The following is a 27,075-nucleotide window of genomic DNA, read 5'->3' as shown; positions in this document are numbered from 1 at the left end:
CAAAACAATTGCTCAATTGACAGGAACACTTGACTACGCAAATACCCAGTTACAAATCACGGAGACTGCAGTTTTCTCTCTATATGATTTTCCTACTGCTGTGGCATAGTTTTAATGCCCTTGCAATACATGAAAAGAAAAGTTGTGCAACAATAACTTAGTTCCTGTTACTTAATCACCAGATGACTTTGGGCACGCAAAGAGTTCAGTTTCCTAATATGCAAAATGGAGAAAGAAATTCATTTCTGGCTGCCCCACAAAATTGCTAGGGTCCAAAGGCTGCGGGGCGGGAAGAGGGAGAAGGTTATTAGGAGGCTTTGAGGCCCCAGATTCAATTCTCAGCACCAGCATAAGTCAGAGATGAGCAGTGCTCTAATCTCTCTCCTTGCATCTCTCATTAAAATAAATAAAATGTTAAAAAAAAAAAGATTGTTAGGGTCATGGGATAAAAAGAATGTACGTGAACACATAAGGTACTGAAGAAACAAACGAACTGTAATTTAAGACTGTGTGGAATTAGAAACGTCAGTCTGTCCTATTTTTAGAAATTATGAAATGACAGAAGGAACAGAAAAACTAGCTCCACGTCAAGGGCGAAATCGGTCTACCACTCTGGAGCTAGATGAACAGCTCTCAGTCTGACACTTGAAACGCCTCGCAAGGCGACAGCTCGCAAAGTGAACTACAACTCCCAGCAGGCTTTGCTTCTGACACTTCACACAGTCCATTAACCTTCGCGGTCTAGGCATCGCCCCTGAACTACACTTCCCAGGAGGCTCCGCGGCGCCCAACCCTTTGCTTCCCCCTCCCCTCGCCCCCGGCTTCCCCTTCGCCACCGCCCGCTGCTCAGTGGCCGACTGGGAACCCGCGGTCTGCAGAGCGGGCGCGCGCACCAAGGGTCGCGCGGCTGCCGAGCGGGGCGTGCGCGCGCGGGGAGGGAGTGGAGGCGTCAGGGGGGCGGGGGGACGGCTCGCTCGCTTGCTCGCAAGATGGCGGACGAGGACGGGGAAGGAATTCACCCCTCGGCCCCTCACAGGAACGGCGGCGGCGGCGGCGGTGGCGGGAGCTCGGGGCTCCACTGCGCCGGCAACGGCGGCGGGGGCGGCGGCCCTCGGGTCGTGCGCATCGTCAAGTCTGAGTCCGGCTACGGCTTCAACGTGCGGGGCCAAGTGAGCGAGGGCGGGCAGCTGCGGAGCATCAACGGGGAGCTGTACGCGCCGCTGCAGCATGTGAGCGCCGTGCTGCCCGGGGGTGCTGCCGACCGGGCCGGGGTGCGCAAGGGGGACCGCATCCTGGAGGTGTGAGTATCCGGGCAGCCCGCCGCCCTGCCGCGCCCCACACCCCCGCCCCCGGGGCCCGGTTCCACCTGGGGGGGTGACCCCGGCCCTGCCCGCGCCCTGGGTGTCCGCGACCCCCGTCCGCCTCCCGGGCACCTCCGTCCTCTGCCGCTACGCCCCGGCTGCCTGCCCCCCGCCCCCTCCCCGGCTGCTTCCTGCCGCCCAGCACGTTACTTTCCTCCGCCCGCCGCTCGCGTCCCCGCTCCCCGCTCCCCGCTGACAGCACCGGCCCCGGCGGGTCGCCCAAGTTCTCGCGGCCCGGCGCTGCCTCCACGCGGCCCCCCGCCCCCTCCAGGCCCCGGCGGGACCCCGGGTCCGCTCCGCCTGGCCTCGGCAGGGCATCCTCCCGCGCGGCGCCCTGTCGCTCCCCAGTCGCCTTCCCCTGGTGGATGAGCGGCCCCCACCCCCTGCATTATTTTCTATCCTACCGCGTGTCGCTGTCTTCCCTTTTTTTCCTCTCTTTTCTGTATTCGTGCATGTAGTCTACCAGCGTTTCTGACCCTTGCATGCCCCCTCCATTTTTCCTTTTTTTTCCTTTTGCGGGGGGTAGTTGTTTTCAACCCCCCGCAGATTCTCGTAGCCCCCCCCCCCCGCGTTAACACCCCGATTCTCAATGTGCCCCGGCTTCGCCCCTGCACCATGCTCCCACTTCTTTCTCATTAGCTTTACTCGAGGGCTCTTAGCTCCTGGATTTCTCCCATCTACACCCCCGACCCGACCCGACCCGACCCTCCTCTCCTCTCCTTGGGGTCTCTGACTGCCCCACTTTTCCAGGGGAGACTGTTTCCTCGTTCCTCCTTTGCTTGTAAGCCCGCCACTCCCTGACTTTCGCCTCTTCTTTCTCTCCTGTTTTTTCTGTTTCCCCATCCTTCTCTTCATAGGCCCCTTCAGCAGCTGCAACCAACCTCCCGAACTGCTGCAGCCCCTCCCCCCTCCTCCTCCTCCATCCTCCCTTCCCCTCTGCATTCCTTAACGCTCTGGCAGGATGCTACCCGGTCTTGCTATTTCTATGCACCCCCATCTCAGCGCCCCCCCCTCCCCGGTGTTACATTTATGTTCGTAATACTTTGAATTGTGATTATTGGTTACCTGGTAGGTAGTGTATGCTCTTACCTGCATTCCCAGTGATCTTCAGTCCTATTATCACTTTGCTTACTGGATCTGACATATACTTCTTCCCCCACCTCTCAGTGCTTAGGTGTGCTCTCATGAAGCCTTTCTTTTTAAAGTAGATGTTGATTTTTTATCATCATTTCTGCAACCTGAATGACAGTCACCTCTAATAACAGATTTGTGCAAAGTTTCAGACAGGATAGTATCTTGGAGGTCTGACCTGTACAGAAGTCTGTTCCTTTTTATTTATCCTATGCCTCCTGCCTTCTCCTTGATCATCATCATTTCCTCCTCCTCCAGTTTTATTTGTTTGATAGGACAGAAAGAAATTGAGAGGGAAGTGGGAGATAGGGAGAAAGACACCTGCCACACCACTCAGGAAACTTCCCCTTTGCAGGAAGGGGAGGGACTGGAGGCTTGAACCTTCGTTCCTGCATATGGTAGCCTGTATGCTCAACTAGGTGCACCACTACCTAGTCCCATCCTTAATCTTCTTACTATATGCTATCTGCTTATTCTGTTTCTTCCCTTCTCAAGAAAAAGTAGCTTACCGAAGTAAGCATAGGGCATGCTATACCTCTCCTCTCTCTTTACTGTAAATAGACCCACCCTTCTTCCCTGCCTTCTATCTTCTATTTTCTCTCTTTCACATTAAGGTCCTACATAGTCTTTTCTAGAATCTTTCGGCAATACATTCTCAAATCTTTTTTTTGGGGGGGGGCTTAACAGGGCATTCAGAAACAATGCTTTTGCTTTGTATCTGGACACCTAGGGTTTTTTTCTTTTCTAACTCAAAATCTGAGGTCAGTGCTTCCTTCTAATAGAAACTCTGTGGAGTTTTCCTTTCTCTTTGGAAGTTGACTCTAAATCCAGCTGTTTGTTTATTTTAAAATTGGAAACAAAAAGTTTTCACTTAAAATTATGAATTCATCATAATGGTCTCAGCATTTTTCATGGGAGCTAAAAATGCAAATCTAAAGCTTTCTGCAGCTACTATAGTTGGTTGTATTTTTGCTTTTGCTGTTGTACTAGAAAGGAGACCTTCGATGATCTAGGACAGGTAGAAAGTTCCCTGCCCAGATTCCTATCCAGGCCTCCTCCTTCTTCTAGAGACAGTTCTTGCATTTGGGCATTGTCCCTGGTGAGGAGGAACTTTGTATCCTTCAGCAGGCAGGGTGAAAGAACAATCTTTGCTTAGAGGGTGATTCTCTGGAAGCTTGTGATGATGAGACATCTTCCTTGGCATCAGTTTCTCACCTTCCAACTGTATTTTGGTTTCCAAATTACGTGAAGCTTCTCTATACTAGAGTGGAAGTGGTGGTAGTTGCAACAGCGCAGAGCTAATTGGTAAGCTCCCGGAAATCTAAACACTCCAGTTTCTTTTTCTTTCCTTCCACTCTTCTAAAGTCTGTGTCTGTAGGTTTTCAAGTGAAAGGAGGCAGTCAGCAGGCAGACAGACATGATTTTTGATCTGTGTCTGCTGTTTGTTCAGATCCTGGGTAAGTTGATGCTAATTTTCCTAACTCTTTCTTTAGGGAACACTCCCTAGAGTTCTCTTGTCAATTACCCACTTTCATTTATTTATTTTTTAATAGAGACAAGGAGAAATTGAGAGAGGAGGGGGGGATAAAGAAGGGGAAGAGACAGAGACACCTGCAGCTCTGTATCACCACTGGTGAAACTTTTCCCCTGCAGGTGGGGACCAGGGACTTGAACCAGGGTTCATGCGGTGCGCTTAACTGGGTGTGCCACCAGCTAGCCCTTACTCACATTCTTTAACTGTTGTCCCAGGAAAGCTCTGTGTGTTGATGGAAGGGCCAAATGGTGCAGAGTTAGGCATAGGTAGATTATTATCTAGCTAGGGTTTGTATCAAGCACTAGGTGGATGTCTGGACTTGGATACTTGTTTAACTTTTCCCTCCTTTAGATTCTTTCCTCCGAGACTCAAATTATTTTATCCCAATTTTTTTTTTTCAAATTTTTATCTACTGCAGTTGTTTGGACAACTGATAAAAGATGTGAAAGAATGGAGTAACTTTGAGATCTAAAGGGCTATAAGCTTGGACAAAAGTAAAAACATGGATTTCACTGTGTCTCTTTTAAAGTATGCTTACCAAGGCCCAATCCTTAGTAAATCTTGGAACTGGACTCAATGCAGTTGAACTAAATTCAGTGTGGTGCAGTTTGTCTTTCTTCTTCCAAAATGGACTCTTTCTAACTGGCTTGGGAAAGAGCTGCGCTACAGAGCTTGGAACTGCAGTAAAGATGAAGTCCTCTGGGCTGCAAATTCTGCTGCAGATGGAAAGTTTTCTTGACTAACAGTGCTAGTCTCTACCTTGTCTTTTTTTTTTTTCCAGAGTACATTTGAGCGCTTTCCCTTTGATGTGTATATACCTGGAGGCTAATGAGAGAAGGGTGCTTTCAATAAATAAACCAAAATAAACATGCTTCTGCACTAATTATAGAGTATGTGAAGTAACATTTGACTTTAGCTTGATTTTCTTGAGGTTAAAGTAGTTCCAAGGGCTCTTGATTAAATTCTTGAAAGATGACCTGAGGAGGGCTTATGTATGCAGTGAATGGATATGGAACTGCCTGTATTTTTGAGGAATTAGTTTTTAGTAAGTATGACTTTAATAGACATGAACTCTTAAAGATTGCTTGTTAAACGTTCAAAATCACGGTATTTTCACATGGGGCACAAAGTCTGTGTGTTATCTTGATTGTGAAAAGTATTGTACCAATTAAGTTTCTTCTGATTAAGTATATGAAAAAAATCAGCATTTTATAAATGTGCAGGTATGTTGGGATGTCAGGAAAATCATCATGTAATTTTCTTTCTTTTTATCATCTTATTTGATTGGACAGAGAGAAATTGAGAGGGGAGAGGTGGTTAGGAAGAGAGAAAGATGCCTGCAGACCTGCTTCTCCACTTGTGCAGTGTCCCTGTTGCAGGTGGGGAGCAGGGGCTTGAACCCAGGTCTTTTGAGTATAGTACTGTGTATGCTTAATCCGGGGCGCCCTCCACCTGGCCCCCATTTTTCTGTTTCTGTGCAAAAATGTGTCATGACTTTTCCAACAATCCAATATATATACATATAATAGAAAAGTTTATATATATATATATATATATATCAGTTTCATTGAGTGTTAGGAAATTGTGAATATCCCATGAGAATTCTTTTTCACTTTCTGATTTCATTTGATGTGAAAGTTTGGAAGTCATTGAATGAAAAAAGGTCTGCCAAGACCAGCAAGATAGCCCACCTGTATAGTGTGCCTGCTTTGTTATGTGTGCAACCAGCTTCAGACCCGGACCCCACCATATTGGAGGAAACTGTAGTGCTGTAGTGAGTGGCCTTCTCTCTTTTTCTCTTGTCTCCTTCAAAGTTGCCCTGGGGCAGTGATGCCCTTGCTACAACAAGAAGAAAAAGAGATTGATAGTTTTTTTTTTTTTTTTTTGGATAGGACAGAAAAATTGAGAGGACGGGAAGACAGAGATGGGGAGAGAAAGACTTAGTCGGACCTGCTTCACCACTTGTGAAGTGACCCCACCCCCCCCTGCGGGTGGGGAGCTGGGGGCTCAAACCCGGATCCTTGTGCGCTTAATCCGCTATGCTACCACCCAGCCTCTGATATTTATTTATTTTTAAGGTGTGAATCTTCTAACTAAACTAGTATCTTTGCAAGAGCTGCTTTCTCAGTTGTTTCTGAATTCTATTTGGCACACATTTTCGTGGTAGAGTTTGGAAATGGTGTTTGAAATGGTTTTCAATGAAAGGAAAATTTTATGGTACTATTTCTTGGCCATGTGAGTATAAGATTGACTGGGTGTGTTAATGAAAATATGGTTATTTGTGGCTGAGAAATCACTTACCCCCCTGAGTGAGGTTCCCTGCTATGCATGAGGCCCTACTAGGGTCAAGCCCCAACACCATATAGAAACACGTTGGGTAGCACCAGGGGGAGCTCTGTGGTTGGTGGAGCTGTGCTATGATGTCTTTATACAAAAGTGAAGGCAAGAAAATTGGGGCCGGGAGGTCATTCAAGTGTACTCTGCAAAAATAAGGTTTTGAGTTCACTCCCTAGCATAACATTAAAATAAAAAGTATAGGTTTTCAGGCCTACCCTTTAAGAGTTATAATTAGTAGGTCTTAACACGGGCCCCAGAAATCCTTTGTTTCTCACTCTCTTTTCAGATGTAGGGTAATACAACCCACTTACCCACACACCTGGAATGACACTGCAATGACACTACTCTTGAATTCTCAGTTCTGAATTTTAGCTTATATATAATTGCATTTTGAGAGTCCTAAGTGAAGCTCCTCTGTGTCCCAGGAGGTGCTGTGAGGGCAGAGCACCAGACTTGCACGCACGAAGTCCAGAGTTTAAATCGTCTGCCCCTCTTCCTGCTTATACCAGAGTGGTACTCTGGTTTTCTCTCTTCTTCTTCTTCTAGCGTTTGCTCTCCTTCCGTAGCCAGTCAACAGCGTCAGGTTGAGCCTGATGTAGAGTTTCGAGACCTCCTTTGAATCTGGAGAGGTGGCAGTCGTTGACTATGTGGGTCATAGTCTGTCTGTAGCCGCAGGGGCAGTTTTCTCTCTAATTTACAGTAACTCTTTAGGAGAAAAAAGGCCTATACTAATAAGTAGTGACTTGTTTCTTAAATTCCAGCCCTTTGGAAGATCTGTTTAGTAGATTGGGAGCTATTATCTGGTTATTTCTGTTTATTGGTTCTTGCTAAACTATTGTAATAGAGATGAATGGTTAAGAAATAGAACACATTAATAGTAATTATAATTTATCATACCACTGTGATTTATATACTGCATTACAGTTTGTACTGTTTTTACCTCTGATGTTCACAGTAAGTAGCCTTGTGAGAAAGGGGGAAAAATAAACAAACTCTTTGAGTGCAGAGATTATATCGAAGCTTTTTCCCTACTCAGACATCTAATGGCATGTAGGAGATATTAATAAATACTTGCTAAAAGAGTTAATGAGCACTATCTCTACTTTATGGGGGGAAACTGAGTGTTGTGCTAATAATGAATGTTAACTGGAATTAAACCCAGGTCCTGGAATTTGAAAGCTAGTGTCTTTTAGATCTCTTAGTCTCCTCAGCTCTTCTTGACTGTTAATTGTCAGCTATTCTTGACTGTGAATAGTTATTTTTAAAATTCAGTCACATATCTATTAACTTGGATAGCAGTTGAACTTCGGTTTTATTAATGTGAAATTAACTATCTTATATTATTACTATTTTTGGTCTGGGAGGAGTCAGAGGAATAAGGCAGTCATTCTTTGCCTTTTTGCTGGTTTTGCTCTGTTGGTTATTAGTGATGAGAGCACGACAGTCATTAATTTTAACCCCACGAAATACTTTTATTTATTTATTTATTTTTTACCAGAGCACTGGCTTATTGTTTAGTGGTGCTGGGGATTGAACCTGGACATTTGATGCCTCAGGCATGAAAGTCTACCCTATCTCCCCAGCCCAACCCCACGAAATGCTTTAAATTCCACCCATATATAACTGAGAAAGCAAGCAAATAGAAGAACTAAATTTGACAGTTTTACCTTCCTCTTAAAAGTCACTTCTAAAACAGGAAAAACATTTGTTGATAACTTGAAGACTTGTCTAGGGCATATAAGTTATAAATAGTTCCCTTTTCTTTTTTTTTTTTTTTTCCTCCAGGGTTATTGCTGGGCTCGGTGCCTGCACCATGAATCCACCACTCCTGGAGGCCATTTTTTCCCCCTTTTGTTGCCCTTGTTGTTGTAGCCGCTTTGTGGTTATTATTATTGCCATTGTTGATGTTGTTCGTTGTTGGATAGGACAGAGAGAAATGGAGAGAGGAGGGGAAGACAGAGAGGGGGTGAGAAAGACAGACACCTGCAGACCTGCTTCACCGCCTGTGAAACGACTCCCCTGCAGGTGGGGAGCCGGGGGCTCGAACCGGGATCCTTACGCTGGCCCCTGCGCTTTGCGCCACATGCGCTTAACCTACTGCGCCACCACCTGACCCCCTCTTTTTCTTTTTTTTAACCAGAGCACTATTCAGCTCTGGTTTATGGTCGTGGTGGTGGGGGGGGATTGAAGCTGGGACTTTGGAGCCTCAGGCATGAGAGTCTGGTTGCATAACCATTGTGCTATCTACCCTCCACCGGAATAGTTCCCTTTTCAACCACTAACTAGTTTGTTTCAGGTTAGCATTTGTTACCATGCTCTTAAGGATAATTATTTTTCAGACAAGTCTCATGAGAATGATTCTTATGATCTGGTGTATAAGCATAGAGACTCAGTTGGCAAGCAACCACTTACAACTCATGATTACTATACAGTGCTTTGGAAGCATGTGTGGTAAGCTTGTCTGTTATTTGACAGCACTACTGACACAAAGACCGTCTTGGTTTGGGTTGGAGCCAGTTAGAGTCAGTCTGTTCTTCTGCTACTAGCTATATGGATGATTTCTTGTTCTTCTCTTGGGAAGTGAAGAGTCTGTGTATGATATGACTCCTCCATATTTGGAAATTAGTGCTCAGGCAGTTGAAAACAAAAACTTTTTTTTAAAATGCAGTTTAGAGTCAGGAAGATAACAGCTTAAGAGAGTACCAGCTTGTATGAAACTTGCCAGCTTAGCAGCCTAGAGCTGCAACACTGAGGCTGGCTGGCTGAGGCTGGCTGCAGGTTCAGTCGCCAACACCACCTTTTATCAGAGTTGAGCAGTACTATGATCTCTTCTTCCTCCATCCCCCATAGTAAATAACAAACGTCTAATAAGTATACTGAACTACCTGCATTTAAAAAAATGAAACTCACAACAGAGATACATTTTCTATTACAACCCAGTATAAACACCAATAAGAACACCTCATAGACAAGTTGCATGAGACTGTATTTGCTGGTATTATAAACTCTGCTGTTTTTCAGCTCAGTGTTTTGGGTTGTGTTTTTTGAATGCTGATAGTAGCTCGCCATACTCATTTCTTGACTCATTCAGTTGTAATCCACTGCTTGAAAAGCAGTGATTTAGGGTATCGCTTTTCTGATGTTGGCCTCATACTCACGCAGGTTCCATAATTAAACAGAGACTGTGTAAAATACTGTTAGTCTTGTCTGAGTCACAGAATTCCTTCATCCCTGCCCTTGAAGCTCATATTGCAGTGGGGAAGGTCCATGTAAACAGTCTGTGGAGCAAAAATGACATAATGGAGGTCAACTAAACTGAGGAATATGAATGGTTATGAGGAAAGAGTGAATCTGCTTGAAAAGATTGGTGGGTGTGTAGGTAAGTCAGAGAAGGTTTTAAACTGATTGAAGAACAGGTATAATATCAGGAGGCAGAGAAGAGGAAGCTGTTTTTTATAGGCTAAGGAAACAGTGTGACCAAGTGGAAGAAAATGTGAAGAGTTCTCAGGCTAACAATACCTGAGGTTGTTTGTAGATAGTTGTGCTTGAGAAAATGCTAAGAAAATTTGGATTTCATTCTGTTTTGGGGATTAAAATATAGTTGTCTGCATACATAGGACTTCCCATGAATTTAATTCTTTTACTTAATTATTTACCTGAAAAGGTTGAATAACTTTCCCAAGGCCAAAGAGGAAAAATCACTATTAGAAAAAATTTAGAGCACCTAGTCTCTTGTGCTGTCTTGTACTATATAAAGAAGGAGACTAAGAACAACTAAGCTCTGACACCCAGAGCTGGGACTAGCTGGTGGGAATCTGGTTGCCTTAGGTTTGTATATATATTTTATTTCATCGTTTAGTCCAGCTTGTTACATACTTTTTTCTTTTTTGCTGTCTTACATGACTACACTTACTGCTTTACAGTTAAATTTGATTCTAAATGCTTCATGCACACTTGTGTTTTGCCCTACCTATGATATTTGTTTTTCTTTTCTTTTTTTTTGAGAACTGAGAAGGGAATTCTTTTCTTTCTTTCTTTCTTTGCCTCCAGAGTTATTGCTGGGGCTCAGTGCCTGCAGATACTCTGTTTTAACTGTGCTTTCCTCCAATCTGTTCTGTTGATTTGAAAGTACCTTCTTTAATTTAGTTTATTTCCACATACAACATGTTGAAAGTTAAGGGGATTGAAAACAGACAGGGAAAGTAACATATACTAAGCCTTGGGACTCCAGTTGACTTTCAAAATGAAATTGCATACAAAGATCCTTCCAGTAAAGTTTAATGGTTGTGACCACAAGTGAATTTTTGCCTTCTCGCAGTAATGTGAAGAGTTTGCATTTTGTGATATGGTGTTAATCAAATGCTAGGTAGTGTTTCTTTTTGTAGTCTCTTTTGTTTCCTGCTAGTTAAATAGGGATGCCATGATAATCAAGGAAATACACCTATCTTCGTGGTTTTGAAGTTGCAGAGTAAGGAACTGTATTTTGAGTATCCATCTGTGTATCTCCTTCACTGACTTCCATTGCTATGAAAACATCTATTAAAATGCCTTGGTTTTGCTTACGTTATCTGGAACTGCAGATTTTTGTGTCAGATCTCAGAGCAAAAGGAGAATGACACATCTAAGTATTCTGTGGACTTGGAGCGCACAAGTAATTCATGCAGTTCTCTTTGGAAAAGTACAGTTCAGTCTGTAGAGAGTCAGCTTCCTGTGTGGCTATTCTCCCAGAAGCTTGAGAGGCTGATTAGCCTTGCAGAACTGTTTGATGGGATTAACTTGGAAGTTGTCTTGCCTTCATCCCCCAAATGCTGTAGTACTTTATTATGTGTTTGTCTAGTTTTATGTATTATGTGCCTGTCTGTTTTAGTTTCGTTTAAGCATTAACATTAAATTAGCATTTGTAGATCTTGGGAAATCAGTAAAATTTTTGAAAATTTCTTGTACTTATTTCCCATGGTCAGTTTAATCATGTATAAAGTTGGTAATTTTTTTTTTTAATCTTCCCTTTTGTCACCCTTGTTGTCTTTATTGTTGTTGTAGTTATTGTTGTTATTGATGTTGTCATTGTTGGATAGGACAGAGAGAAATCGAGAGAGGAGGGGAAGACAGAAGGGGAGAGAAAGACACCTGCAGACTTGCTTCACCTCTTGTGAAGTGACTCCCCTGTAGGTGGGGAGCTGGGGGCTCTAACCTGGGGGCTCTATCCTTACCCAGGTCCTTGAACTTCGCACCACGTGCGCTTAACCCACTACACTACCACTGGAACCCCAAAGTTGGTAATTTGTAAAGTGTCTGGCTTGTCTTTTGAATGTCTCATGTGGGTATGTACTATATGGGTTACTTAGTTCTTTTTTACTGAATATGTTGGCCATTTTAATTCTGGAAAGCTTAAAAACTCCTTTTCAGATCTGTTTACTCAGTATATGTAACCTGCATCTATCTTTTATTATGTATTTGAGAGTGTTTTGCACGAGATAGACAAGTCTGATCACTATGATACAGGTGGCGCCAGAGACCAAACCTGGAACTTTAGGCATGCAAATCTGATATTCTACCGGTTGAGCTATTTTGCAGTCCACCCGCATATATCTTTACTTAGAAATAGCTATGACTTTTGTTTTCTTTCGTTGGTCTTTTAAGTCCAAGGAAATATGACACTATTAAGCTTCTTTTTTTTTTTTTTAAAGTTTCTTTTGTAAAAAAATTTTTTATCTTTATTTATTTATTGGATAGAGACACCCAGAAATTGAGAGGGAATGGAGGGATAGAGAGGGTGAGAGACAGAGAGACACATGCAATACTGCTTCACCACTTGTGAAGCTTTCCTCCTGTAGGTGGGGACTGGGGACTTGAACCCAGGTCCTTGTGCATTGTAACATGTGCGCTCAACCAGGTGCACCACCACCTGGCCCTACTATTAAGTTTCTTTCATGAGTTATGTGCTGTTAGATTATCTTAGATTTCTCTATCCTACCCAGTTACCCTTTTTTAATTATGCCAATTTTACTTATTATTTCTTTTTTTTCTTTTTTCTTTTTTTTTAACCAGAGCACTGGTCAGCTCTGGCATATGCTGGTGCGGGGGATTGAACCTGGGACTTCCGGAGCCTCAGGCATGACAGTTTGTTTGCATAACCATTATGCTATCTACCCTTGCCCTATTATTTATTTTATTTATATAATTTTTCCAGTTACCCTTTAACTGACTCAGAAAAGATTCAACTGTACTTTTATTCTTGTTCAGTGTGTTAAAATTGACTACATGTTATGTAGTCTGTGGTCCTCAGTTTCCAAAAGGAATTTGGAATTTTTACATTTCCCATCCCCCCAGAACATGCTGTTCAGCTCTGGCTTAAAATGGTACAGGGGATTGAACCTGGGACACATTGGATCATCAGGCATGAGAATCTCTTTGCATAACCATTACGCTGTCTAGCCTTGCTAAATTTGGATTATAAAGTGGTACTTGATTACAGAAAGTAATATCCCTCAGACTTCTATCTCATATTCTTATAAAGGCATTTTAAAATAAATTGTTATCTTTATTTATTTATTGAATAGAGACAGTCATAAATCAAGAGGGAAGGGGGACATAGAGAGGGAGAGAGACAGAGAGATACCTGCAGCACTACTTCACCATTTGCAAAGCTTTCCATCTACAGGTGGGGACTGAGGGCTCAGACCTGGATCCTTGTGCATTGTAACATGTGCACTCAACCATTTGCACCACCACCTGGCCCCCGGCAGTTTTTCATTAATGAAAATATTTGAGTTTTTTTTTTCTTTTTTCTTTTTTATTTAAGAAAGGATTAATTAACAAAACCATAGGGTAGGAGGGGTACAATTCCACACAATTCCCACCACCCAATCTCCATATTTCACCCCCTCCCCTGATAGCTTTCCCATTCTCTATCCCTCAGGGAGCATGGACCCAGGGTCCTTGTGGGTTGCAGAAGGTAGGTCTGGCTTCTGTAATTGCTTCCCCGCTGAACATGGGCGTTGACTAGTCGGTCCATACTCCCAGTCTGCCTCTCTCTTTCCCTAGTTTTTTTAAAAAAAATATTTCTACTAGTGATTTAATAATGGTGCACTGTTGAGAGAGAGGGGTGCAAAGTGGTATTAGTACCATAATAATTACAAAATTAGAAGATTATGGGGGTATAGTTTCATACCACACTCACCACCAAAGTTGTGTACTCCCGGTCCCCCATAATCACCATAGTTTACTGTTTGCAAGACAGTTTGGTTACTTAAAAATTTTTTTTGCAGGTTTGTATGCTTTAATTATTTATTTTTAACCAGAGGACTGCTTAGCTCTGGCTTATGGTTGTGTTGGGAATTGAACCTGGGACTTTGGAGCCTCAGGCATGAGAGTCTCTTTGCATAACCATTATGCTATCTACCCCCACCTATCTATGCTTTTATCTATATTCCACATAGGAGTGAAATCACTTGTTACTTGTCTTATATCCCTTTGTTTCATTAAGCATAATAATCATTGAGAATAATCACCTCCAGCTCCATCCATTTTATCCAGAAGGATACACTATAATCTTTTCAAATTTCAGAGAAGTATTCCATTGAATGTATATTCCATAACTTATTTATCCTGTCATCTGTTGGTGTACATTTAGGTTGCTTTCATACTTTGGCTATTGCAAATAGTGCCACTGTGAACATAGGGGTGCCTATGTCCCTTCAAATTAAGTATTTTCATGTCCTTTGGATTTATGTCCAGGATTAGTATTGATGGATCATAAAGAATTTCTATTTTCATTTGTTTAAGGATTCTTCATACTGTTTTCCACAGGACCCTTTGTACCTCTCCCACAACTTTTTACCAGGATTCCTTTTGTCCACACCCTCATCATTCTTTTCCCGTCCCTTTCCATCTTCCCTTTTTTCTCTTCCCTCTTTTTTCTTCTTCCTTCCCTCTTTTCTTCTTTTTCTTCTGGTCTCTGGCATATGGTATTTCTGGGAATTGAGTCTGAAAATCTTTTTGCAGAACCATTGTGCGATCTTTCTAGTCCAACACTTGTCAATTCTTGTTTTATAAATGTAGGCCATCCTTACAGGTGTGACGTGGAATTTCAATGTGGCTTTAATTTGCATTTCTCTAATGATAAGTGAAATGGGGCATCTTCCAGGTTAGGGTTTTTTTTTTTTTTAAGGAATTTAAATATTTGTAAATATAAAGTTGGATGTGACAATGAGTTACAACTTTAAAATAAAATTTACTTATTGGATAGAGGTAGAAATCAAGAAAGACGGGGAGGTATAGAGAGAGACCTACAGCACTGCTTTACCACTCTTGAAGCTTCCCCCTTCCAGGTGGGGACCAGAGGCTTGAACCTTGGTCCTTGCGCATGGTAACATGTGCACTTAACCAGATGTGCCACCAGCTGACTCCATGAATTATATCTTTATGCTGTGCTAAACCTGGGTAAGAAAGTTGCTGATACTCAAGATGGTTTCCCTATATTAATTCATTTCCCTCTTATGTACACATTTTGTGAGGCTCCTTCATTAAGTTATTCACCAGCAAAACAAACATAATCTGCCCTAAATAATTTTCCAGCACTGACTCTGTCAGAGCTACACTATTGATAATAGCCTCTTTGTCTGGTGTTAAATTTTTGAATGTTAAAATATTGAAAGAGATACTGAAATATTGAAGCTTTTAATACTTTTTAAAAAAATATTTATTTATTCCCATTTGTTGTCCCTGTTGTTTTATTGTTGTATTTATTGTTGCTGTTGATGTCATCATTGTTGGATAGGACAGAGAGAAATGAAGAGAGGAGGGGAAGACAGGGGAGAGAAAGACAGACACCTGCAGACCTGCTTTACCGCCTGTGAAGCGACTCCCCTGTAGGTGGGGAGCCCGGCTCGAACCGGGATCCTTATGCTGGTCCTTGTGCTTGGCGCCACGTGCGCTTAACCCGCTGTGCTACCGCCCGACTCCCCAGATTTTAATACTTAAAAGGCACCAAAGGGTTTGTGAATTAGGGCCCTCCATGGAATGCTAGAAATTATTTAACTTGGTCTCTGTGTAGTTGACATTTGTTTTCTTCTTATTTTCCAAAATTGAAGCTTACAGTGGGCCATTGGATGAGTCAAGATGCTTAGTCTTTTTTTCTAGTAAAACAGCCTGTCAAAATTACTATATTAAAATAAAATGTCATCAAAATGATCTTAAAGATGGAGAAAACTCTTGAGGAGATGAGAGGTTATGCCTGCATGTCAGCAACTGTACTGTAAACCACCCCCCCCCCATAAAATGGGGAAAAAAATCAAGAAAACTGAAGCTGAAATTTTGAGATCCTATAACTTTGATGTTACACCTTTCTTTCTTTCTTTCTTTCTTTCTTTCTTTCTTTCTTTCTTTCTTTCTTTCTTTCTTTCTTTCTTCTTTAGTCTCCAGGGTTATTGCTGGGGCTCAGTGCCTGCACTACAAATCCACTGCTCCTGGAGGCTGTTTTTTCCCTTTTGTTGCCCTTGTTGTTTATTATTGTTGTCATTGTTGGATAGAACAGAGAAATTGAGAAATGGGGAAGACAGAGAAGGGGGGAGAATGAAAGGCACCTGCAGACCAGCTTCACTGCTTGTGAAGCGAGCCCCCTGAAGGTGGGGAGCCAGGGGATTGAACTGGGATCCTTACTCAGGTCCTTGTACTTTGCGCCATGTGTGCTTAACCCGCTACGCTACTGCCCAACCCCCGATGTTACAGCTTTCTTTTTCTTTCCTTCTTTCTTTTCTTTCATTCATTAAAAAAATATATTTTATTTATTTGTTTGTTTGTTTATTTATTTATGAGAGAAATCAGAGGAGAGAACGAAAGGACCAGACATCACTCTGGCACATGTGCTGCTGGGGATTGAACTCAGGACCTCATACTTGAGAGTCCAATGCTTTATCCACTATGCCACCTCCCAGACCACTCCTTCCTTCCTTCCTTCCTTCCTTCCTTCCTTCCTTCCTTCCTTCCTTCCTTCCTTCCTTCCTTCCTCCCTCCCTCCCTCCCTCCCTCCCTTCCTTCCTTCCTTCCTTCCTCTCTTATATTTACTTACTTTTTTTTTTTTTGCATCCAGGGTTATTGCTGGGGGCTTGGTGCCTGCACCATGAATCCACTACTCCTGGAGGCCATTTTTTCCCATCTGTGTTACCCTTGTTGTTGTTATTATTGTTATTACTGCTGTTGTTGTTGGATAGGACAGAGAGAAATCGAGAAAGGAGGGGAAGATGGGAGAGAAAGATAGATACTTGCAGACCTGTTTCACTGCCTGTGAAGCGACTCCCCTGCAGGTGGGGAGCTAGGGATTCGAACTGGCATCCTTAAGCCTGTCCTTGTGCTTTGTGCCACGTACGCTTAACCCACTGAGCTACCACCCAGTCCTCTTGTATTTATTTTTTTATTGGGTAGAGACAGAAAACTCAAGAGGGAAGAGGGGGAGATAGACAGGGGAGAGAAATAGAGTGGGAGAGAGACCTACAGCTCTACTTTGCCACTCCTGAAGCTTTCTTGCAGTTGGGCACCAGGGGGTTGAATCCAGGCCCTTCCACATTGTAACTTGTGCTTAACCAAGTGCACCACTGCCTGGCCCCATCAGTTATTTTTTATATATTTTATTTATTTATTTACATTATTTATTATTGAATAGAGACGGGGAGGAGGAAATAGAGAGATAGACGCCTGCAGCACTTCCTCACCACTTGTGAGGCTTCCCCACTGCAGTTAGGGATCAAGGATTTGAAACCAGGGCTTTGAGCATTTTACATGTGTGATCAACTGGGTGTGTCTCCACCTGGCCCCTGCCCCATCAATTTCCTACTCAGTTTTAACTAGGAAATTGTTTAGGCTGCAGATGGTCATACTAAATCATAAATTAAGGTACATTTTATTTTTTTAATTGCTAGACAGAAATAAATAGGGATACATAACTGATTATTTTGTGGATCTAGCTTGCTAAGCATAAATAAAATGTCTTTTTTTTTCTGATCTGCTTTCGTATCTACGTTTGATCTTTATGGAAGAAAATGATAGCTCACTTCATCCTGTAATTGAATTGATATTCATTTGTCAAGGAGTCATGACTCCTATTTTTCTAATCAGAAAATTTAGTTTCTTATAGTAGGACAGACCCATTTTTTATTTTGTTTTTTATGCCAGTTTTAGATTCACAGCAAAATTGGGAAGAAGTTAGGGATTTCCTACATGGAAAATCCCCCATGAGAGTGGTACATTTGAACTTGCATTGGCACATAATTCTCACACAGAGAATTATACTAAGGTTTTTTTTATTCCCTTTTGTTGCTCTTGTTGTTTTATTGTTGTAGTTATTATTGTTGTTATTGATGTCATTGTTGGATAGGACAGAGAGAAATGGAGAGAGGAGGGGAAGAAAGAGAGGGGGAGAGAAAGATAGATACCTGCAAATCTGCATCACTGCTTATGAAGTGACTCCCCTGTGGGAGCAGGTGGGGACCCAGGGGCTCGAACTGGGATCCTTAAGCTGGTCTTTGCGCTTTGTGCCACATGCGCTTAAACCCGCTGCTCCACCATCCAACTTCCCGGTCATACTAAGTTTAACTCCTGTTGGGGGCACATCCTATGTGTTTGTGGACACATTTTTGATAGCATGTACTTATCATTGTAGTAGTTTCACTGCTCTTAAATTTCTCTTCTGTGTTCTACTTATCCTCCCCAGTCTCAAGTCTGGGCAACTGCTGATCAGTTTATTATCATATAGTTGGAACCATGCAGATTGGCTTCATGTAGTAATAGACATTTGAGTTTCTTTCATGTCTTTTTCATGGCTTATTGTTATGATAGCTCATTTCTTTCTAGTACTGTGTCTGGATCTAACATAGTTTATTCATTCCTCTACTGAAGAATAACTTGCTTGCTTTCAAGTTATGGCAATTATGAATAAAGCTGTCATAAACATCTGTGTGTAGGTTTGTTTGTGGACATACATTTTCAACTTTTTTTGGAAACTGCTGGATTAGATGATGAGAAGATGTTATATAAGAAACTCGGAAATCTCTTCCCACCACACTAGGAATTCTTTTTTTTTTTTAATCAGTAATGTTCTTTTTTTTTTTAAACTTTAAAAAAAAATTTTATTTATTTATTCCCTTTTGTTGCCCTTGTTGTTTTATTGTTGTAGTTATTATTGATGTTTTATTGTTGTAGTTATTATTGTTGTTGTCGTTGGATAGGACAGAGAGAAATGGAGAGAGGAGGGGAAGACAGAGAGGAGGAGAGAAAGATAGACACCTGCAGACCTGCTTCACCGCCTGTGAAGGGACTCCCCTGCAGGTGGGGAGCCAGAGTTCGAACCGGGATCCTTATGCCGGTCCTTGTGCTTTGTGCCACCTGCGCTTAACCCGCTGTGCTACAGCCCGACTCCCAACACACTAGGAATTCTTAAAAGACTTTTTCTTTTTTAGATTTTATTTATTTGTTAATGAGAAAGGTAGAAGGAGAAAGTACCATATATCACCGTGGTATATGAGCTGCTGGGGATTGAACTTGGGACCTCATGCTTAAGAGTTCAATGCTTTATTCATTGCACCACCTCCTGGACCATATGGTAAGAGTTCTTATTACTCCACATACTTGCTAGCATCTGTATATTCTGGATTTTCACAATTCTAGTCATAAAAAATCATTTTGGGGGCTGGGGAGGTAGCCTAATGATTATACAAAAAGACTTTCATGCCTGAGGCTAGGTGGTATTGCACTGGGTTAAATGCACATAGTATGAAGTGCAAGGACCCCTGCAAGGATCCATGTCCGAGCCCCCGGCTCCCCACCTACATGGAGGTCGATTCACAAGTGGTGAAGCAGATCTGTAGATGTTCATCTTTCTCTCCCCTTCTCTATCTTTCCTCTCTCAATTTCTCTCGGTTCTATCCAATAAAATGGAAAAAAGATTTTTATGCCTGAGGCTCTTAAGTCCCAGATTCAATCCCTGCACCATAAGCCAGACCTGATCAATGGCTGGTATTTCTCTCTCTTTCTCTCTCTCTCTTGTTAAAAATAAACAATAAAATGTTTTTCAAAAAATCATTTTTTAACTAACAAAGGGCTGGCAAGATAGCTGGTTTGGATAGTGCACGACCCAGGTTTGAGCCTGGCTCCCATGGCACTGAAAGAAGCTTTCATGCTGTGGTATATTTTACAAAAGATTTTTTGGCAGGGGTAGATAGCATAATGATTATGCAAACAGACTGTTATGCTTGAGGCTCCGAAGTCACAGGTTCAGTCCTCTGCACCACCATAAGCCAGAGATGATCAGTGCTCTGGTTAAAAAAAAAAAAAAAAAAAAGATTTGGAAGCTAAAGAAAAGGAAATCACCTGTCACACTTTTGGTATTTTGGCTGACTTACGTATTTTTATGAAGTTGAAATCACACAACTATACAGCTTGTAATATAAATTTTAAATTAATAGGTTTTATGTTCTAGAACAGTTTTCAGTTTAGAGGAAAATTAAACAGTATGAAATTCCCCTAGATCCTTTTCTATCTCCACCACACAACTCCTCCTGATGAACTGATGTTAGTGATGACACATGGTTAAAATTAATGAAGGGCACTGGGGGAGCACTGGTGAGACAGCGTAGTGGTTATGCAAAGTGACTTCCATGCCTGAGCCTCTGAGTTCCTGGGTTCAGTACCCTGTACCAGCACCATAAGACGGAACTGAGTATAGTACTCTGATAAATTAAGTAAAATAAATAAATATTAGTGAACCAGTGTTGATACATGATTCTCGCCTAAACCCATAGTTTATTCCAGATTTCTTTAGTTTCTACCTAATTTCTTTCTGTTCCAGGGTCTCAGCCAAGATACCACCTTATCTTAAATTGTCTTGTCGTTTTCGTTGCTTCTTGACTGTGACAGTTTCTCCATCTTTGTTTTTGATTACTTTGATAGGCTTGAGGAGTAATCATCAGGTACTTTGTTGAATGTCTGACTATTGGAGTTAGTCTGGATTTCTTTCATTATTAGGCTGTTTTTACTTTATTTTTTAGGAGGAAGACCCTAGAGGTAAAGTACCATTTTTTTAATTGATTTATAGCACGGTACATACTATAGTCATGATTTATGACTATCATGGTTATCACCATGTTTGTCACATTTCTCTGATGTTTTAAAGTTACTCCCTTTTAAAAAATACTTATTTTCCCTTTTGTTGCCCTTGTTTTTATCATCGTTGTGGTTATTATTATTGTTGTTATTGATGTTGTTGTTGTTGGGTAGGACAGAGAGAAATGGAGAGAGGAGGGGAAGACAGAGAGGGGGAGAGAGAGACACCTGCAGACCTGCTTCACCACCCATGAAGTGACTCCCCTGCAGGTGGGGAGCCGGGGGCTCAAACCGGCATCCTTACTCCTGTCCTTACACTTTGCGCCATGTGTGCTTAACCTGCAGCACTACCGCTGACCCCCAAGTTATTCCCATTTTAGAGGACTAATCCTCTCCAAACTTAAGGAGTAGGAAGTGATGTTGTTAGCATTAGAGGCTGTTTCATTTATTTGGAGCTTTCCTGCACAGGAGATTGTCTCTTCTCCATACATTGATCTATTCAGTATAAGCTTGTGGATATTTCATACTTTGGGTTACATAATCAGGTGTCACAACTTTGTTTTGTTGTTCTAGTTGTTCAGGTTTGCCCATTGGTAGTTTTTACAGTTGGTCCTGCGTTCTTTTGCCACACTCCCTCCACCCCGTGTGTGTGTGTGTGTGTGTGTGTGTGTGTGTGTGCGTGTGTGTGTGTGTGTGTTAATATTTTTTTTACTCTCTGGCACTACAAAGTGTTTCAGGCTCATCTTGTGTACTTCCTGCCCCAATACTAGCCTCAGTCTTTTCTTAAAAGGGCCCTGGTTCTTTTTACTGGAGAGCAGCATTTTAAACCAAATCTAGGTACTAAGTGTGTTTCTGTGCTACTAGGGTGTAGTTTGAGTAGCTCCTTTCCACTTTTCCACTTCTCTTAGCCAACAGAGCAGAGAAATACATGTGTACATATTAACCCATGTATTTCTGTATTTTAATATGTAACTATCAGTACTTTATTAAATTAAGCATGAGTTCTTACTGATGTCTCCTGTTTTACTTCATACCATATGGATTGTTGACCTCTGTTTACATTCATGCCAACAGTCACAAAGTTTGTTCTCCACATCCACCATTCATTTATATAACTGTTTCATTCGAGTGTGTATGAAAATATGAGCACTGTTAACCTGTACTCCATGGGAAACAATTTTATTGATAAGAATATAGGACACAGTTGTGTCCCTTTTGCATTTAGTCTTTTTTTTTTCTTAATTTATTCATGAGAAAGATAGAAGAGAAAGAGAAAGAGCCAGACATCACTCTGGTACATGTGCTGCCAGGGATTGAACTCAGTACCTCATGCTTGAGAGTCTAGTGCCTTAGCCACTGCACCACCTCCTGGACCACTAGTCTTTTTTTATTTAAAAAACTTTTTTTTAAGAGTTTGTTAGAGAAGATCAGAGCACCACTCTGGCACATGTAATATCAAGCGCTGGGCTTGAAAGTTCCAACACTGTATCCTCTGTGCCGCCTCCAGAACCACTATTTTAATTTCTTTGCCACCAGCATTATAGCTGGGGCTCGGTATCCATATAACTCCACAGTTCCTGGCAGCCTTTTTTTTTTCCTTCAAGAGAAAGTGAGATAGGGAGAGATACCTGCAATATTACTTCACTTCCTGAAAAACTTCCCCCTAGAGGTGGGGGTTGTGAGGGTTGGGGGGGATGGAACCCAGATCCTGGTCTTGGTAGCATGTGCACTCTACTGTGTGAACCACCACCCAGCCCCCTGCCTTTCCTACTATAGACTTCAATTCAGTTTCTTTAGGTCTGAACCTTTTCCTCCTACTTACTTCAGTGAGATTGTTGAGAAGGTATCAATAAGTTAACTTTTCTTGTCACCCTCTGGAAACCATTCAGTAACTTACTGAATTAAAACATTTTTTTCAGTTTAGGTTTGCTCCTTGTTATAAAGTTCTGTAGATGCTAGCAGTTGTGTTACGCCATGCATACAGTTTACCTGTGCTTCACTTCTCCTCGCTCCCCATTCTAAGTCCCTGGAAGTACACTGACTTCACATTTTCCAGAATGTCATGTAATTGGAATCAGCATTAGATAGCCTTCAGATTGCCTTCCTTCAGCTGTATGCATTTAAGTGTGCACCCCTATGTCTCTTTTTGTGGCTTGATAGAGAGAAAGAAAAAAAGAGAAGAGAAAGATGAGCATATTGCTCTGTTCTAGACTATATGGTGCCAGGGATTGAATCTAAGGACTCAGACATGCAAGGTCTGTGCTCTTACCACTGTGCTATCTCCTAAACACTTGCTTTCTCTCTCCCTCCTTTTTTTTTTTTTTTTAACATTTTATTTACTTATTATTGGATAGGACGGAACTGAAAGGGGAGAGGGGGAGAGGGAGAGAGACAGACACCTGCAGCCCTACTTCACCACTCGCATAGCTTTCCCCCTGCAAGTGGGGACTGGAGGCTCAAATCTGGGTCATAGTAATATGTGCTCAATCAGGTGTGTGACCAACCACCTGCACCCCCCCCTTTTTTTTTTTTAAAGATTTATCTTTTAAGTGAGAGAGAAGGAAAGAGGGGGAACCAGAGCATCACTCTGGCACATATGATACAGGGGATTGAAGTCATATTTGAGAGGCCAGTGCATTTATCCACTGTGCCACCTCCTGGCTGTCAGACCCTCATTTCTTTTCCCTCCCTCTTTCTTTCTTCGTTTCACTCAGGTATATGCAGTGCCAGGTATCAAAGCCAGGACGTGTTGCTTGCACCACTGTTGCCACACACCACCCTTTATTTCTTAACATTATTTATTCTATTTATTCAGAGAAAGTTTTTTTTTTTTTTTTTTGTAGAGAAAGTGAGAGACAGGAGAGAGATAGAGAGGAGGGATACCTGTAGTACTGCTTCACTACTCAAAAAACTTCCCCCTACAGGTGGGGACTTGGGGCTGGAACCCAGATCCTTGGGCATGATAACATATGCACTCTACTACATGAACCTCCACCCAGCCCCCTGCCTTTGCTGCTATATAGCACTATATAGTACCATGTACTATACTTTTATTTATCCATTCACTTAGCAAGGACTTCTTAATTGCTTCCAGTTTTTTTGTGAATTTGTAAGCATTCTTGTATAGGTTTTTTTTTTGTGTGTGTGTGTGTGTGTGTGTGTGTGTGTGTGTGTGTGTGAATATAAGTTTTCAGTTCAGCTGATTAAGTAGATATCTAGGAGTGTGATTGTTGGATCTAATGGTAAGACTATGCTTAGCTTTTTAAAGATAGTGTCTTCCAAAGTGGTTGTATAGTTAGTTTACCAGTGAATAAGTGAGACTGCTTTGTGTCCTTACTATCGTTTGGTTCAGGCTTTGTTTTGTTTTGAATTTTAACCATTCAAATAGGTGGGTAGTGGTAGCATCTTTTGATTTGTGGTTCTCTTGTTGAATCATGTTGAGTTATTTTTCATATTTGTCCTGTGTATCTTTGATTAGGTGTCTGTTAAGATCTTTGTTCACTTATTTTTGGATAGAGACAGAGAAATCCAGAGGAAAAGGAAAGATAGGGAGGGGGAGAGAGAGAGAGAGAGAGACAGACAGACAGACACCAACTGACCGACCAACCAAGAGACCTGCAGCCCTGCTTCACTGCTTGTGAAGCATCCCCTACAGTAGGGACCAGGGGCTTGAAGCCAGGTCATTGTGCATGGTAACTTGTACTCTACTGAATGTGCCACCGCCTAGTCCCGTTTGTAATTTCTTTGTGTTTTGCATTTAACATAAGGACTTTTTTTTTAACTTTATTTATTTTTACTTATTTTATTTGATAGAACAGAGAGAAATTGAGAGGAATGGGGAAGTTAGAGAGGGAGAGACACTTGCAGCTCTGGTCCACTGCTCATGAAGTTTCCCCCTGCAGGTGGGAACAGAGGGCTTGAACCCAGGTCCTTGCACATTGTAATACATGCACTTAACCAGGTGTGCTGCCACCCAGCACCCCCCATAAGAACTTTTTAAAAAAAAATTATTTATTCCCTTTTGTTGCCCTTGTTGTTTTTTTGTTTATTGATGTTGTTGGATAGGACAGAGAAAATGGAGAGAGGAGGGGAAGACGGAGAAAGGGAGAGAAAGACAGACACCTGCAGACCTGCTTCACCTGTGAAGCGACTCCCCTGCAGCAGCAGGTGGGGAGCCGGGGGCTTGAACCAGGATCCTTACACCAGTCCTTGCGCTTTGTGCGGGGTGCACTTAACTCGCTGCGCCACTGCCCGACTCCCCATAAGAACTTTCCTGTGTTTGCGTTTAGTCTTGGTAGTTTTCTTTTTCTCTTTTCTTTTCTTTTCTTTTTCTTTTTTTTACATCTTGATAGTTTTTAAAAGTTGTATTTGTTTGGTGCCCTTAGACGTCTTTGAAGATTTCCCCTGGTGGGGGGGGGGGTTGCGTTGTAGAGCAGTGGGTTGAGTGCATATGGCAAGAAGCACAGGGGACCAGCTTAAGAATCCGAGTTCGAGCCCCCGGCTCCCCACCTGCAGGGGAGTCGCTTCACAGGCGGTGAAGCAGGTCTGCAGGTGTCTACCTTTCTCTCCCCTTCTCTGTCTTCCTATCCTCTCTCAATTTCTTTCTGTCCTATTCAACAACAACAGTGATAAACAAAAAAAGGGGAAAAATAGCCTTCTAGAGCAGTGGATTCATAGTCCCAGCGATAACCCTGGAGGCAAAAAAAAAAAAAAATTTTCCTGACATTAGATATTTGAGCAGATTCTTTTTCAGATTCTTAAGAGAAAAGACCCTAAAGCCGTAAATGCTTATCAGTGCAACAACAGAAATCCAGAGCTCCTAAAACACAAACTCTGGATTCTATTTGTGTAATAATAATAATAATAATAATAATAATAATAATAATAGTAATAGTAATGTAGTCCAGTGTTTGGTGAATTTCACTTTTGTTTCACTTCATGGCTTTAATAAACACAAGGAAGACATTGTTGCTCTTTGACTTCATTTTATAGTCAGTTGCTAAAGTTTTTTTTTTTTAACTATTTATAAGGTTCAGAATACACACCCTGTTGTTTATAGAAGATTAGGACAAAAAGACAATGCAGAAGTGAAGCTCTGGCTTAGTTTCTTTTCATTATTTCCATGAAATAGGCTTGTAGGTCTTGGGAAGTATCAACATTTTAGCTTATTTTTTCACAAAGATATAGGAGGTGAAAGGTAACAGGTGTGTGTTAGTCATTAAAAAAATTCATGTGCAGATAATGTGGTCTTTTTCTTCTCCTTTTGCCTCCAGGGTTTTTTTTTTTCATAGTTTTTTAAAAAATATTTTTTTTTTCAAAGAAAAATGGCAATAGCCAGTTGGAAACCTACTAATTCTTCAACTCCAATAGTTTTCTTTAAATTTAGAAGTGACTTACTGATTACTACTTTAAACAACCCCCCCCTTGCCTCCAGGGTTTTTGCTGAGAGCTCAGTACAGGCACGGTGTATCCACCATTCCTGGCGGCTTCTTTTTTTTTTTTCCCTTCTTTTTTCATTCAATAGGACAGAGAGAAATTCAGAGAGGAGAGAAGATAGAGAGAGAGAGTGAGAGAAAGACACCTGCAGGCCTACTTCACTGCTTGTGAAGTGTCCCTCCTGCAGGTGGAGAGTGGGGGCTTGAACCCAGATCCTTGTGTGGTCCTTGCACATAGCTCCATATGTGCTTAATTTGGTGGGCCACTGCCTGGCCCCCTCAATAATGTGATGTTTGTAATAGCAGAAAATCTAAGTGTAGTTTAAAAGTAGAGTAGAGGTTATTTTTCATTCAAATGATAACCTGCTATTCACATGAATTAGGATATTTTAGAGTGATTTTTATTTTTTACTATTATTTTTACTAGAGTACTGCTTAGCTCTGGCTTGTGGTGCTAGAGATTGAACCTGGGACTTTGTTTTTATTTATTTATTTATTTTTTATTTAAGAAAGGATTAATTAACAAAACCATAGGGTAGGAGGGGTACAATTCCACACAATTCCCACCACCCAATCTCCATATCCCACCCCCTCCCCAGTAGCTTTCCCATTCTCTATCCCTCTGGGAGCATGGACCCAGGGTGAACCTGGGACTTTGGACTCTTAGGCATGAAAGTCTTTTGCATAACCATTATCACTACAGCCCCTTTATTTTGAGATCAATTTTATTGAGGTTTAATTTATATTCAGTTAAATTTACACAGGACTGGGAGTCGGGCTGTAGCGCAGCGGGTTAAGCGCAGGTGGCGCAAAGCACAAGGACTGGCATAAGGATCCCGGTTTGAACCCCGGCTCCCCACCTGCAGGGGAGTCGCTTCACAGGTGGTGAAGCAGGTCTGTAGGTGTCTTATCTTTCTCTCCTCCTCTCTGTCTTCCCCTCCTCTCTCCATTTCTCTCTGCCCTATCCAACAACAACAACAATAAAACAACAAGGGCAACAAAAGGGAATAAATAAATAAAATAAATATTTAAAAAAAAATTTACACAGGACTAATGCACAGTAGAGAGTTTGAGGTTTTTTGGTTTTTTTTGAGGGTTTTTTAAATTTGTTTTTGCCTCCAGGGTTATCACTGGGACTCAGTGCCTGTACTACGAATCCACTGCTCCTGGAGGCCACTTTTTC

General features: G+C 41.9%; 1 protein-coding gene across 4 annotated transcripts in view; it reads left to right on the top strand.

Annotated features, from left to right (window-relative positions):
• Positions 1-841: 841 nt before the first annotated feature.
• SNX27 (sorting nexin 27) overlaps positions 842-27,075 on the top strand; it is a 68,481-nt gene continuing 42,247 nt past the window's right edge. For 2 of the 4 annotated variants that reach the window (XM_007530660.3, XM_016191525.2), the window contains exon 1: positions 842-1,300. In XM_007530660.3, the coding sequence (XP_007530722.1) occupies positions 990-1,300 (311 nt within the window). In that variant the 5' untranslated portion in view covers positions 842-989. The remainder of the gene's footprint in view (positions 1,301-27,075) is intronic. The other 2 variants (XM_060201689.1, XM_060201690.1) reach the window with 2 other exon arrangements.

The sequence above is a fragment of the Erinaceus europaeus genome, chromosome 11 (assembly GCF_950295315.1).
Source record: "Erinaceus europaeus chromosome 11, mEriEur2.1, whole genome shotgun sequence".
NCBI lineage: Eukaryota > Metazoa > Chordata > Mammalia > Eulipotyphla > Erinaceidae > Erinaceus > Erinaceus europaeus.
Note: the sequence above shows the minus strand (reverse complement) of the source record. Positions and strands in the feature narration are given on the sequence as shown.